Source organism: Typha angustifolia, chromosome 8, assembly GCF_048772165.1.
Source record: "Typha angustifolia cultivar Huaian chromosome 8, ASM4877216v1, whole genome shotgun sequence".
Taxonomy (NCBI): Eukaryota; Viridiplantae; Streptophyta; class Magnoliopsida; order Poales; family Typhaceae; genus Typha; species Typha angustifolia.
Window position 1 is genome coordinate 613225 of NC_133246.1, and position 12501 is coordinate 625725.

The window sequence follows — 12501 nt, forward strand, 5'->3', positions numbered from 1 at the left end:
GGCTCTCCGTTCCCGCAAGCGGCAATCATCAAATTTCGCACGAATCGCAAAGTATACGCGGCGGCGTACCACGTGGGGCGGAAACATGGGCTTGGGCTTGGTCCAAAGCCCGTTGGGCCTTTTAGACTGGTCGATGTCATCCTGGTTCATTATTATGTTAAGCTCCGTTGGATCCCTTTATCAATTACTCTCAAATCGGCTTAGTAATTTTTTAAAATTCAAATATGATGAGCAAGTTCTTCACATCTTTGCCCTATTCTTTCTTTCCACAGTTCTGGTATATAGTTAACACAAAAACATCATACGCCATTGAGCAATTATGATGAACAAATAACAGTCCATTTTAAGGAAGAAAGCAAAATGATGAGGACCATTCTACGGATAGAAGAGCTTGGCAAAGAGTAGCTCATTCCAGGTATCCTGAAGACCAGGAAGGCACCAATGAACACAGTCTGCATAGCTCGCAGGGTTTGCCAACTGCTCAGGGGTCAGTGGATTCCATTGCTTCTTATAGATGGATGTGTGTGCATCCTTGCGGTAATTTGAGAGCTGGGTGATGTTGAGAAATGTAATTGGAACCTCTGTTTCATCCAAAATTTCTCGAAGAACACGCATGATGCTCTTTCGACAGTCCGATCCCCAGTATGTAGGATCTTCGATCATAGTTGTTTCATTGTAACAATTGCCACCTGGTTCTCCTCCCCAGTCTATGCTCCTGCCAAAGTTTATAGAACAATTTTGTGTGAATTTCTGAGCATCTATCAGATATATATATATATATATTAGAAGCATTAAGGTGTTAGATAGTACTCACTTCTGATGAGAAGGTGACATACTGGTGAAGAAAACTCTAGTCTTCTTGGTGTCCATATTGTGCTGCACCCATTGCAGCATATCCTTTATTGCCATACCATAAGCATCCTCTGTTGAGAGCTCCACTATATTTTCCACTTCATCAGTGAAGGATCCTTGTCCTTGCCTACGTATATACGTAACAAGCCATGTAAAGTTAGTAGCTTGATAAGGACATGTGTAATTGTATATTAATCATTAACTTGATAGGAGAAGTGTAGGTATCTACGTACAAGATCTTCATCTTAAGGCCAGTCATCCACCAAAGATATGTATTGAACACCAAAATGTCAACTTCCTTCCAAAATCTCCCATGCTTATCGATCGAGCCTTCGCGAACAATCCTATCAGATATCCTATGCACAATGGCGTTATCCGAGTTTGATTCGAGAAGAAATGGAGCCCAGTAGAATTCGATCGTCGCGTTGTAATCCTAATAGAGGCAGATAAAGATGCCTAAAAGAGGTGATCTAAGAACAAAAATGATGGGCATTGTACACAATTTGTTACCTTGGCAGTGAAGACGGTGAGCGAATCAAAGGTCTCCATCGATTTGGCATGTTTAGGGATCACTGAATGAAGAAGACAGATCAATGAAGTGAATTGGCCTCTGTTGAGGGAATCACCAACAAACATCATCCTCTTCCCTCGAAGTGTTTCAAGCATCAACGTAGCATTGAAACTGTACATCAGGATGGACACGTCGTTCATATTTACAGTGTTATTATTCAAGATTTATGGAAATAAACTCTCTTTTATTATATGGAATTCAAGTTTTAGTGAAATCTATCAGAGAACCTGGGAAGAGAACACCCATAAGGTTGCCATCTCCAATACTGGTAGTCCTTATCAGGCCTTCCACGTTCTTGGCACGTAAGCTGCGGTTGTATATAAGGGCAGTCCGATTCCTCGTAGAGCGGCCGAACCAACTCGTCCCTGACCCACCTCCCGCTGAACACATCGCAGTCTCGCTCGATCCCTCCGATGGCGAACGGAAGCTTCTCCCTCTTCTTCTTCGCTAATTAACTCCATGTAAAACAACATTTCTCAGTCATGGCTCGGAAAAACTCACGAGTTGATTTGAGCTGAATTGACTCACCGAGTCGTGGTATCGGTTGGTCCAGGTTTTGCTGACCTTCTTGGGCAAAGAAATTGGTGACGTCTTCTCCATAGAGAAGGGAGAAGAGAACCAAGAAGAGCAAGAGGGTGAAGAGGAATGGAGAGAAACGAATCTTTCGGAGGACAGAGGAGTAGGAGATGGAAGAGTGAGGTTGCTTCATTATTTCTTGAAGGCTACCTTCGCCTTTCCTTCGTTTACAGTAAGCGTGTCGTGTGGGTTGAATAAATACAAAAAACAATTGGAGCAAAATAACTGACATAAATAGATAATAATTTGGAACTAGCAAAATGTTTCACTAGTATTTGCTCCATTTGGTACACAGTTATTAAATAGCACTAAAACACGGCTAGGTTTATTTACAGACTAGTGAATTTATGAGATATTTTACGTCAAATAACTAAAATATTATTAATAGTTAATAAATGAGGAAACTAGAGAGGAAGAGGGGGAGAAAGGAAGAGGAAAGGGCGAGAAGAGTTAAATAATAGGCATAGACGTAAGCTGAATAAGGAAAATGGGTGTAACGAGCTCAGCTTGAGTGAGCTTGGTCTAACTCGGCTCGGCTCGAGAGGTGAAAATGCTTAGGTTAGCTTAAGCTTGAGCTTAATGCAAACCGAAAAAGCTTAACTTGGCTTGTCTGTAGCTCGAGCTTGGCTCGACAGCTCATAAGCAATCCACGAGATGCATCTCGATCCCTCACTGAGGCGAACTCCTTTCTACTAACGGTAGTGCAAAATCTTTTCGAGAAGCTTCTTGCCCCCACTAGCTTCCAATTACATAGCAACAGCGAGAAATCCACCCTAGCTTTGCATACCCCTTGCCACCTCCTCGGCACCAGTAGGAACGACTTATGCATCATCGACGAAAATAGAAGATTCGAGCCAGATGTTAGTGCCCAGGATCCCTACAATGACGTTGCACGATGCTAACTTGACAGACTAGATCGAGATAGAGGTGGGGGAGAGATTAATACGAGTTTGGAGATGCTTCGTCGCAAGAGGCAAGGAGGGAAGGGGAGATCCAGCCAACGAATTAGTTGCCAAGGGTGAGGATGGTGACGGACGTCCTGTACGTAAGGGCTTGACAAAGGAGTGTGAGGGTGGAGAGGGCATGGAGGTGGATGGAAAGGACTGAGGTGTAGATGCGACCAAGGGAAAAAATGGGTGAGTGTTTGGGGAGGATACGTATTAGAGAGGATTGTAGGCTAGGGTTTTTATGATTATACTATCCATTGAAACTTATATTCAATGATTTTAAACCTATTATATTTATATACAAGTTTAACCACAAGCTTCGCGAGGCTTCGAATTTTTTTGACGGTCCTAATGAGAAGTCAATCCTCCCAATATACACAAGTACATATACCTTAGAGCATGTAAGAGATGGACAACTAGGCCAATTAATTTATTACACGAGTCACATACGGATAAATCATTGTATCAGACTACAATTCCAAGCTATTACATTATCAAACTAGATGCATATTAGCTCCAAATTATTACACCATCAAGCTAATCTTCCAAACTATTGCACCGCTGAGCTACGATCATGAGCTAAGCCAAGCCGCTACCTCCCACCTACAAGACGGCTTAGGGCTTGACCTTGCAACCTCATATTATAGGGTGGTACCAACCAGCAGTGCTACATATAGTTACTAAATCATAATTAATTAAAATAAAGTCTTTTTAAGAGAAAAATAATAGTTAGATTTTCTTTTTATAAATCTAAAATAACTAGGAAAAGATCACGGAGAGAACGTACGTGTTTAAGTATGATACCCCTAAATCCATTTAACCTTAGTCTAACATTAAGTTACTATATTAGTTTAGTATTCACTAAACTAACTAATCAGAACACCACCTTTAGTTACTATATGCAACTAACTCTTTTTGTTTTGTATGAAGTTCTCCATTTTGGTCTAGTTGTTTCATTCTGAAGCAAGTTTTGATATGACTACCGTATCAATTTAGTACCACCGGCCAAAGCTACACCTCACAGTGGGCATATATATATATATATATAAAGTCCATCAGTTTCATTAACTTGTGATCTTTTCTTGGATGCAGATGATGCATGGATGCGAGAGTTTGTCCGTGAATCAATGCAGTTTACCCAGTAGGGCCTTTACCCAGTAGGGCCAACGTAAGTCATTCAGCCGTCTGTTTCAAAGGCCGGGGAGTAATGGACAAGTGTAGCAGGTAAAGCATGATGGTGAGGAAACCTACTTACTACTTTTCTTGGCTTGTAAGCTAAGGGAGTTGAAAGGTTGCTATTATTTTTCCTGTCCTCCGTCTCATCATCATTACAATGTTTAGGAAAGTTACAACAAGATGATTGTATATATGACCTAGTTAAAAGGGAACAATGCTCATCTAACTTTTACTCAAAGGAAGCAAACTAAGGAATTAAAGATGGGGAGGGCCTTTATACTGTAACAAATATTACTTCAATTTGATAAAGAAGTGGCACACTTAATTGCATTCTCTGTCAAATTTGACTCTAAAAGAATCTAACACCAACCCATTAGTATATTTTTATGGGTGCTAGAATCTTTGCAGATGTGCATAAGTTAAACAATTGATTACCACTGTGGTCCAGTGTCTCTTTCATGTCTCGTCCTACATTGGGGAGTTGGTTATACGATCACTAGCAATTGTCCTTGGCCATGAGGGGACTAGCCATCCAAATGTAGCACCCAATTACCATCTTGTGAAAGAAGAATGAAATAAAAAGTAGTCTTGTTAGCATAGCTCTTTCTTGATAATTAACACTTTAAATGGCTTACACATCTGACAGCTTCTGAGGTTGTAATTGTTTTTCATATATTCACAGAAATTAAGATTATTATCTTTTTGGTGGCTTCATCTCAATCGGTACCATAATTTCCCTCTATGATAAAGCCCAAGAAAACTAGTTGGGTCGAGTCCCAAATCTCTGGACTGGGCTTGATCTATCCGAGCCCATCGAAGACCAACATTAATATTCACAAGTTTACACACTATGATTTGGATTAACTTGCACATTCAAACTAAGGGTGGTAATTGGTCTATCATAATATAAAAAATTTCAAACACGACTTACTTATTAATAGATTAGATCTGCGTCGTCATCAGATAACATATGTTATTCAAACTATAAATATATTTATTCCGATTATGAACAAGTTTATTCAGGTGAAAAATTAAACAAGTTATTCTCAATTGCATATATATTATAATTAGGTTAATTATGTTATAAACAAGTTGATAATAAATCAGGCCACGGATAAGTTAAATGAGTTAAAGTAATATACATAAATAATACTCATTTGGATAAACCCGTTTATAAACCGAACCCGATAGATCATTTTAATCGGAGAGTAAAAAGATTTCACATATCAGAAATGCCGAACTGAGGGAGAATCTTTTAGCAGGACTATAGTCCTTTTTCTTTGTTGTTTTGCTAGGTAGGTATTATTGCAAACATGTGAAACACATCGGATGACATTCATCACCAAGAGTTCAAAATTAAAAATCCTCCAGGGAAGAAGCTCCATTAGCTAAGGGTTAAATGCAAAACCTTCAGCCTTCTCCACAGGAGAATTTTGTTGCCTGATGGTGTTTCCTTTTGCTTGTCCTTCACTAGATGTGCAGGTATAAGAGAGATCGCGTCCACTGGGCATTATTCCAAATTACCTGAATCAAAGGTGGTATTTGTGCCAGAGATTTGTAGCCTTTCCTTGCTGTTTAGCATCTCTTTCAGTGCTGAAACTGATTGCAAACTGGCCGCAAATCCCCAGGTTTAGTTTCTTGAAGCTGGAAGAAAGAAGGGCATAGGTGCATAAAATTATTGTACAACCTGACAACTAACAGGCATCATAAAAGCCATGGTTGATTGAAAGCTCTCCAGGATATATAAATTTTCCGTGCATAAGTAAGAATCATATAATTATGCTGCAGTTCAGACGCCATTATTGGCCACGTTCTGGCTCCATGCATGATGTGATCTATGTTTGTATCGCGCTCATATAATTGAACTGCTAATAGCTCCATGCTTGCCTTTTGACATAGTGATTAAATTGTGATAATTGAGGTAGAAAGCTTTACTGACCATCTATCTGGTGGAGAAGTTTAACAGGAGATCTCTATCTCGCCTAACTTCGTTTTTCTCCATCATTTCACATCAATTAGTCCGCATAATTGACGCTAATATATAGCATTAGGTCTTGTTTCTCCTTTGTTGGAAAACACACTCTGGCAGGTGAATCGACTACCAAGTTAATTTAATCTTATTATCAAACCAGACAAGAAAATGAGCCAGTAAAAACCAATTCATTATCAAACCGGATAAGAAACTGGGCCAGTTAAAAAAAACACCAGTCAACCTCATGGTCTGAACTGGCAATCCTTGCAGTCGGCTGGCTATTCTTTTTTTTTTAGTGAACTAGCTGAGTGTTTTACTCGTACAAAATTACATAATTATTCTTAATATTTAGTTATTTTACTATTTATTATAAAAATATTCTAGTCCTAAAATTTTAGTTGATCAATACGTTATATTGATTTCATTGATATAACTTTTTAGGTTCTTAGAATTATTTAGAACTATTATTTAGAAAAGCTAACAATCTGATCCGGTGATTAATCAGTTAAATTAATAATTTAATACAATTTATCACGATACAAAGTCTTTGAGATAGATAAAAATTGTGCAATATTAAGTCATGCAACAACACCTATTTAAATAATAATAAAATAAAAGACAAGCAAAATTCATAGATGAAATAAATGGCTGAAATAACTATCCAAACACCAAAATAAACACTTCGGTTACTACCCTCATAATTATGCTACAGGCTAAAGTGAGTCCACGCATGAGAGTCACGAGTCTGCACAGACTTCAACGTGGGCAAAGTAAACAACGACTCTATTATGATTTCACCTCAAATTAAGAACCAAGTCGTATAATTAATGATAGGCCTGCTATATAATCATGTGATCCATGATGAAAGTAATTATCAAATTAATTTACTTGTCTAATATTATAAAACAATTCAAGATCGACACGGCAAGTGACTCTAGACTAAACAAATTAACACACGTCGTTAAATTAACTCACTCGTCTTATACCTTTTTTTACCTTCTAAGCAACGGCCTTACTTATATAATTATATACATGACCACAAGTAAGTGATATATATATATACAACTTCCCAAGTGGTTGCCTAGCTAAAAACTTATATATAAGCTAGTGTACCTTGGAAGTGGGAGTTAAACAAGCAAAGCTTAAACGGTATAATATATAACTAAGGCAAGTGGATACATAAATGTTGAAGTAACTTGAAGTCTTATATATTATTATGCATTAAATGGCCAAGAGGGCTTAAGTGCAGTTATTAGCCTCTTCTTTTGTGTCCACCTGTGGCACGAACACCATGATCATATATAGAATATATGACGGCCAAGTCGAGCTCAGATCAATAAGGATGGGAAACTGATGGAATTGATTGTCTAATGGCCAAGTCAGGCATGGCATCATCATGGCCACTAACAGTGGATGCACCATTTATTCATGTGTGAACTACTTGTGATGGAGAACATAAACCTAGCTATCCACTCTTATTTCTCGATCAGGAGAATTTGGACTATTCTTATTGGAAGTTTGAAAATTAATATGAGAAATAGAATGCCTCTTTCCACCTCAGGAGGTGGCAATGTGGCATGCAGCTGGTGAAGTCACAAATTTTCCAGTCTAAAAGTGTAGTCAGGGCTGTAGAGAATTTGCTCCTATAAAAGTGCATCACAAGTTGGTTGGATGTCTATTTCTCTAATTAAACATTCTTCTTTTTACGAGCCAGTTATAGTAGGATTGGTGGTTACTTTTTTCATTTCTAAGAATGTCATGAAATTGGATTTAATTTTAAACAGTTTGACAGCATGGTTGATTTAGAGGAGTAACTCGGCAGTATTATAATTTGGAGCGATATCACAGTTGCGATTAGTTCGGGACTTGAAATTTAAGCTAAGCGGCTTATTATTTTGTTTAAAACTTGATGGGGGCATTAGTGTCTTTATATCTAAATAGGGTCAACTCTTTTTGAGCTCATGTTTAGCCTTCAAACTCTTAAATAATAATAATAATAATAATAATAATAATAAATTTCTTCTTAAGTTCTAATCTAAATCTCATGCTACTCACCAAATGCCACAAAACAAAACAAACTAAAAACAAGGATCCATATATGCATGCTAATAAAAAAAAATATTCCCGCTAATATATATGTACATATATATATATATTTAGTGGGCCAGATCCCTAATAAATGTTGATAATGGTGTATATGAAATGAAATGTAACTAGAACCTATTGATATAATTAGCTTATATATATATAAGGAGTACTCCTATATATGCCTAGACCTAAATAGATCGACATTCACTAATAGTTAAATTGATTTGTGATTTGATGCGCCAAACATGCTTAATTATGATATATGTGAAGTATAATATATGTGCATGATCATTAGGTTGTGTTAATTAATGTCGTGTCATGAGTTAACACAGTGTACATAATATATCTCTTATGATGTAATTAGAAAAATAGGCACGCATTCAGCATGCATGTCCAGGAAAACTGGTGGTCAATATGTATGACTTAGAAAGACTAAGCCTATCAAAAGCAAGGTACGTCGTACGTGTCAGAAGCTCATAAGAAATCAAACAATCCCTCACATGCATAAATGGCCCACCATCTGATACAATTATATGAAGTTGTGAGGAGAAGCAGCCGCAGATCTGGGACCAATTCGAGCAGTACTGGCAAAGTTAACCTGCAAAACGATGCGAAGCCATAATGGTCATATAATGAGATGGAAATAAAGAGTAATAAATTTGCATCAACTTCAGCTTTGTAATTGAGTACTCCATTTCGGTCGTCATCCTGTTGACATCCAATTGCCGATACCTTAAGGTGGTAATGTAAAATTGCAAGAGAGAGAGAGAGAGAGAGAGAGGACACCGACGTGGTTGATTCGAATGCCGTGAAGCTATGAATAGCTGGGGCTCAAGCCACGGTAACGCCGAACCACATGTCAAACTCGTGTCCAATTTTTAAACCGCACGTTTCTTGGATGGAGCTCTAATTCTATATTTCTTATGCCATCAGTGTTTCGTAACTTTGTTTATTATATATACTCCCACACCAACTCTTTTGAACTCTAGCAGACTCATCTAAGCAAATCACATACCCTCCCCTCCTCCTTCATCTCTCCCTCCCTCTCTCCCTCCCTCTCTCTTTCTCTAATACAAAACTTCTTGACACTTTGAGAGCTAGAAATTAATGGGAAGAGCTCCGTGTTGTGCAAAGGTGGGTTTGAAGAAAGGAAGATGGACGGCTGAAGAGGACCAGACTCTGATGAAGTACATTAATGAAAATGGTGAAGGGTCCTGGAGATCCTTGCCGAAGAATGCAGGTAGGCATATGTAGAAGTACACAATATTATTTTTCTTCCAAGTATATATATATATATATATATATAGTTATAGTTATAATTGCCATGGCTAAATAGGAGCTCCTTGTTCCTTTGGGTAGGGCTCCTGAGATGTGGGAAGAGCTGCAGGCTTAGGTGGATAAATTACCTCAGAGCTGATCTCAAAAGAGGTAACATCTCCAAGGAGGAGGAAGAGCTCATTGTCAAGCTCCATGCCACTCTTGGGAACAGGTAAACGTTGGTCATATTTAAATTAATAATAATTTTGTCATGTTTCTATTGGTGGAAGACACGTATGGTAGATCTGTGGATGGATAAAGAAGTCAGCCAGTTTTTTTAACTTACTATTTTGTATTCGAACTAGTTCGAAAAAGACAAATCGTGTAATATTCTAGTCCTCGTTTTGCCCTTTTACTTTTATACGTGCATGATCGATTCTTAATTATTAGCTATTAAATAATGACATTCTGTGAGATACCCCTAAGCAAATTTGTGCTTTAAATTATGAGATTTGCTTGAGTGGCCAAGTATGGAAGGTAATAATGGTTGCCAGACTGCCAGTTCAACTGTATACTGTCTCATTTATAATATTTAATAGCAATTGCTTGTGACCTATAGTGTACCCCACTGGCAATGGATGATGTTTGAAATATATATATATATATATATATATATATATATATATGTAGTTATTAACCTAGTCACATATACCAGCATTCGAGGTGTACTACGTTGCAATTTTGTAAACATCGTGACTTCTAGAGCCCTGATATACGTGCATGCTACTTTGTCCTGTGCGTGATGGGACATCACTCGAGTGAGGTAGATCGATCAGTGAAAACCTCTGGTTAATTTTTAGCGTTTGATGTGGTCGTATGAATTTATAGTCAGAGTAGAATTATTGGTACCCATCACGTGGAAATGCTAATATCGTTGTGTATTAATTAATGCAGATGGTCCTTGATAGCCGGCCATCTTCCAGGAAGAACTGACAATGAGATTAAGAATTACTGGAACTCGCATCTGAACCGGAAAATCGACGGCGACGGTGAGGCAACGACGGTCGAACCCGGTGGCAAGCGGAGGAGCGGTAGAAGCAGCCGGTGGACGACGAAGAAGACGAAGGAGAAGAGGAAGGAGAATGGAGTCGTTGAAAAAGAGAAGCACGATAGTATTGTTAGCCCATTAAATTCAAATTCAGTAGCACATAGCGACGAGGGGCATAGCATGGTGTTAGACCCAGAACCGACCCAAGCTAGTAGTGTTACAATTGAAGGTCCTGATTATGAGATGGTAAGTGGGCTTCTGAGCCCAAGTATAATGGACAGTGGGCTGTTGGAACTGAGCGATGATATGGAGGAGATGGAAGCCATGTTCCTGAATGGGAGTAATCAGGAGAGAGACTCTGGTGTTGCCATGAGCACAAGCGAGGAGAGAGAAGGTGGGGCCATGGTGTTAAATTGTAATGAAGGGGAGAGTGGGCCCATGGGCCTTAAAGAAGGAAGAGAAGATGGAATAGTGGTGGGCCAAAGTGAAATAATGGGCCATGTAGAGGGAGGTTTCCAGGTGGGCCAGCCATTGGAGTGGGACTTGGAGAGATTGGAAGCTGAGCTATTGGATGGGGCAGGGGAGATGTGGGCATGGCATGGCGAGGACCATGGGTACCAAGAAGAAGAGTCCTTTGCTAGTTGGTTTCTTTCAGATGCCCTTTGAGAGAAGATGCTGCTTCCCATATATTAGACAGCATGTAAAAAAAGAGGAGTACATTTCTCGAGTGGTTGTGTTCATTATTGTGCCAAGATTTATTGTCATCTAGTATTTTTGACGGATTCTTCCTTTTTCTACGTAATCTCTCTCTCTCTCTCTCTCTCTCTCTCTGAGGTTAATACTTATTTCCTCTCTCAGACGCATAAACACAAAAAGGTTATATGCATGCACACTGCTGGCCATGCTCTCATTCCGGGATCCTTCGAGCGTGCAGTTGATTATTTATTTATATTTTTTTGGTTGTGTGGTTGGTTATGTTATGCTCCTAAAGCGTCATACGTAGCTGCATGCAGGGCAAGTCATTTGAGATGACGATTATTTTACTTTCGGAAGACTCTCTATAGTTTAAAGTTTGTGCAGATTATGGTATTCTTTTGTCCATTAGTCTTGGTATATTATTAGTTAATTAGACTACCAAAAGCTTATTGACATGCCACTCAGTTGATCACTTGTCCACTTTCCAGTCAAAGCTGCAATCGACTGATGCCTACGTAATTAATTAGTAAAATTTTAAACTCAACCCTATCAGATCAAAAACTTTCCCTAAGACTCATCACACTATACTATCCCACCGGAAAGTAATTCATGTATTTTAAAAGTAATCTTTAATATTCTAACAGAATATTATTTAGTTAATACCTTTTTATTATAAAATAGTTAAGTTTAGTCAACGGGGGGTGTCATGAAACTTATAGGAAAAGAAGAGTAACTAAATGACAATATCTTTAATGATGAGGCGTTAATGAAAAATTAATTAAAAAAAAAAAATAGGGTGGCCGTTACTTGAAATTATCCAAAAAATTATCCTTTTTACTTACTTTCATTTGATTTTATCTCTTGGTCAGATTAGGAGATAAAAGCTGTTACCAAAGTAATGCTAGTATATTCCTAGTCCGAGAAGTATTTGGAATAGAATGAGTATTCCTAATCAGATTAAAAGTCTACTCCTAATCTGAGTGGTATTTGTACAAAAGCGTATTCCTAATCTGAGTAGTATTTGTACAAGGATAGCATGCTATAAGTATCAACGAGGAGTAGTCGATCGAATTATCCATCTCCTTGTAGCCCAGGAGACCGTTTCAATACTGGAGTTCCTCAAGCCTCGCACCTGCGAATCCGGGCTTGTCTTCTTCTCTCATCTCCTCCTTGCCAATTGCCATCCACTAAGAATACATTTAGCCTAAATTGCTACACTTCTTCTCAGCTGTCATACCTTCCGAAATATTCTCCCAGCCTCAACTATATAATCTTCCACCCTTTTCTCACCTCCACTAAGGGGAACTCTCTTTCTCTC

The 12501-nt window shown here is 38.4% G+C and overlaps 2 protein-coding genes across 2 annotated transcripts; one reads left to right on the forward strand and one right to left on the reverse strand.

The window, feature by feature from the left end:
- Positions 1-225: 225 nt before the first annotated feature.
- Positions 226-2206, reverse strand: LOC140764767 (protein trichome birefringence-like 33). The gene is made up of 6 exons (XM_073103511.1): positions 1952-2206; positions 1651-1870; positions 1363-1534; positions 1086-1285; positions 815-979; positions 226-715 (listed from the first exon to the last, which is right to left on the reverse strand). The coding sequence occupies exons 1-6, from the start codon at positions 2130-2132 to the stop codon at positions 376-378; spliced, it is 1278 nt and encodes a 425-aa protein (XP_072959612.1). The 5' UTR covers positions 2133-2206; the 3' UTR covers positions 226-375.
- Positions 2207-9177: 6971 nt separating this feature from the next.
- On the forward strand, positions 9178-11289 carry LOC140765517 (transcription factor Y1-like). Its single transcript, XM_073104647.1, has 3 exons — positions 9178-9422; positions 9542-9671; positions 10394-11289. The coding sequence occupies exons 1-3, from the start codon at positions 9290-9292 to the stop codon at positions 11151-11153; spliced, it is 1023 nt and encodes a 340-aa protein (XP_072960748.1). The 5' UTR covers positions 9178-9289; the 3' UTR covers positions 11154-11289.
- Positions 11290-12501: the final 1212 nt, after the last annotated feature.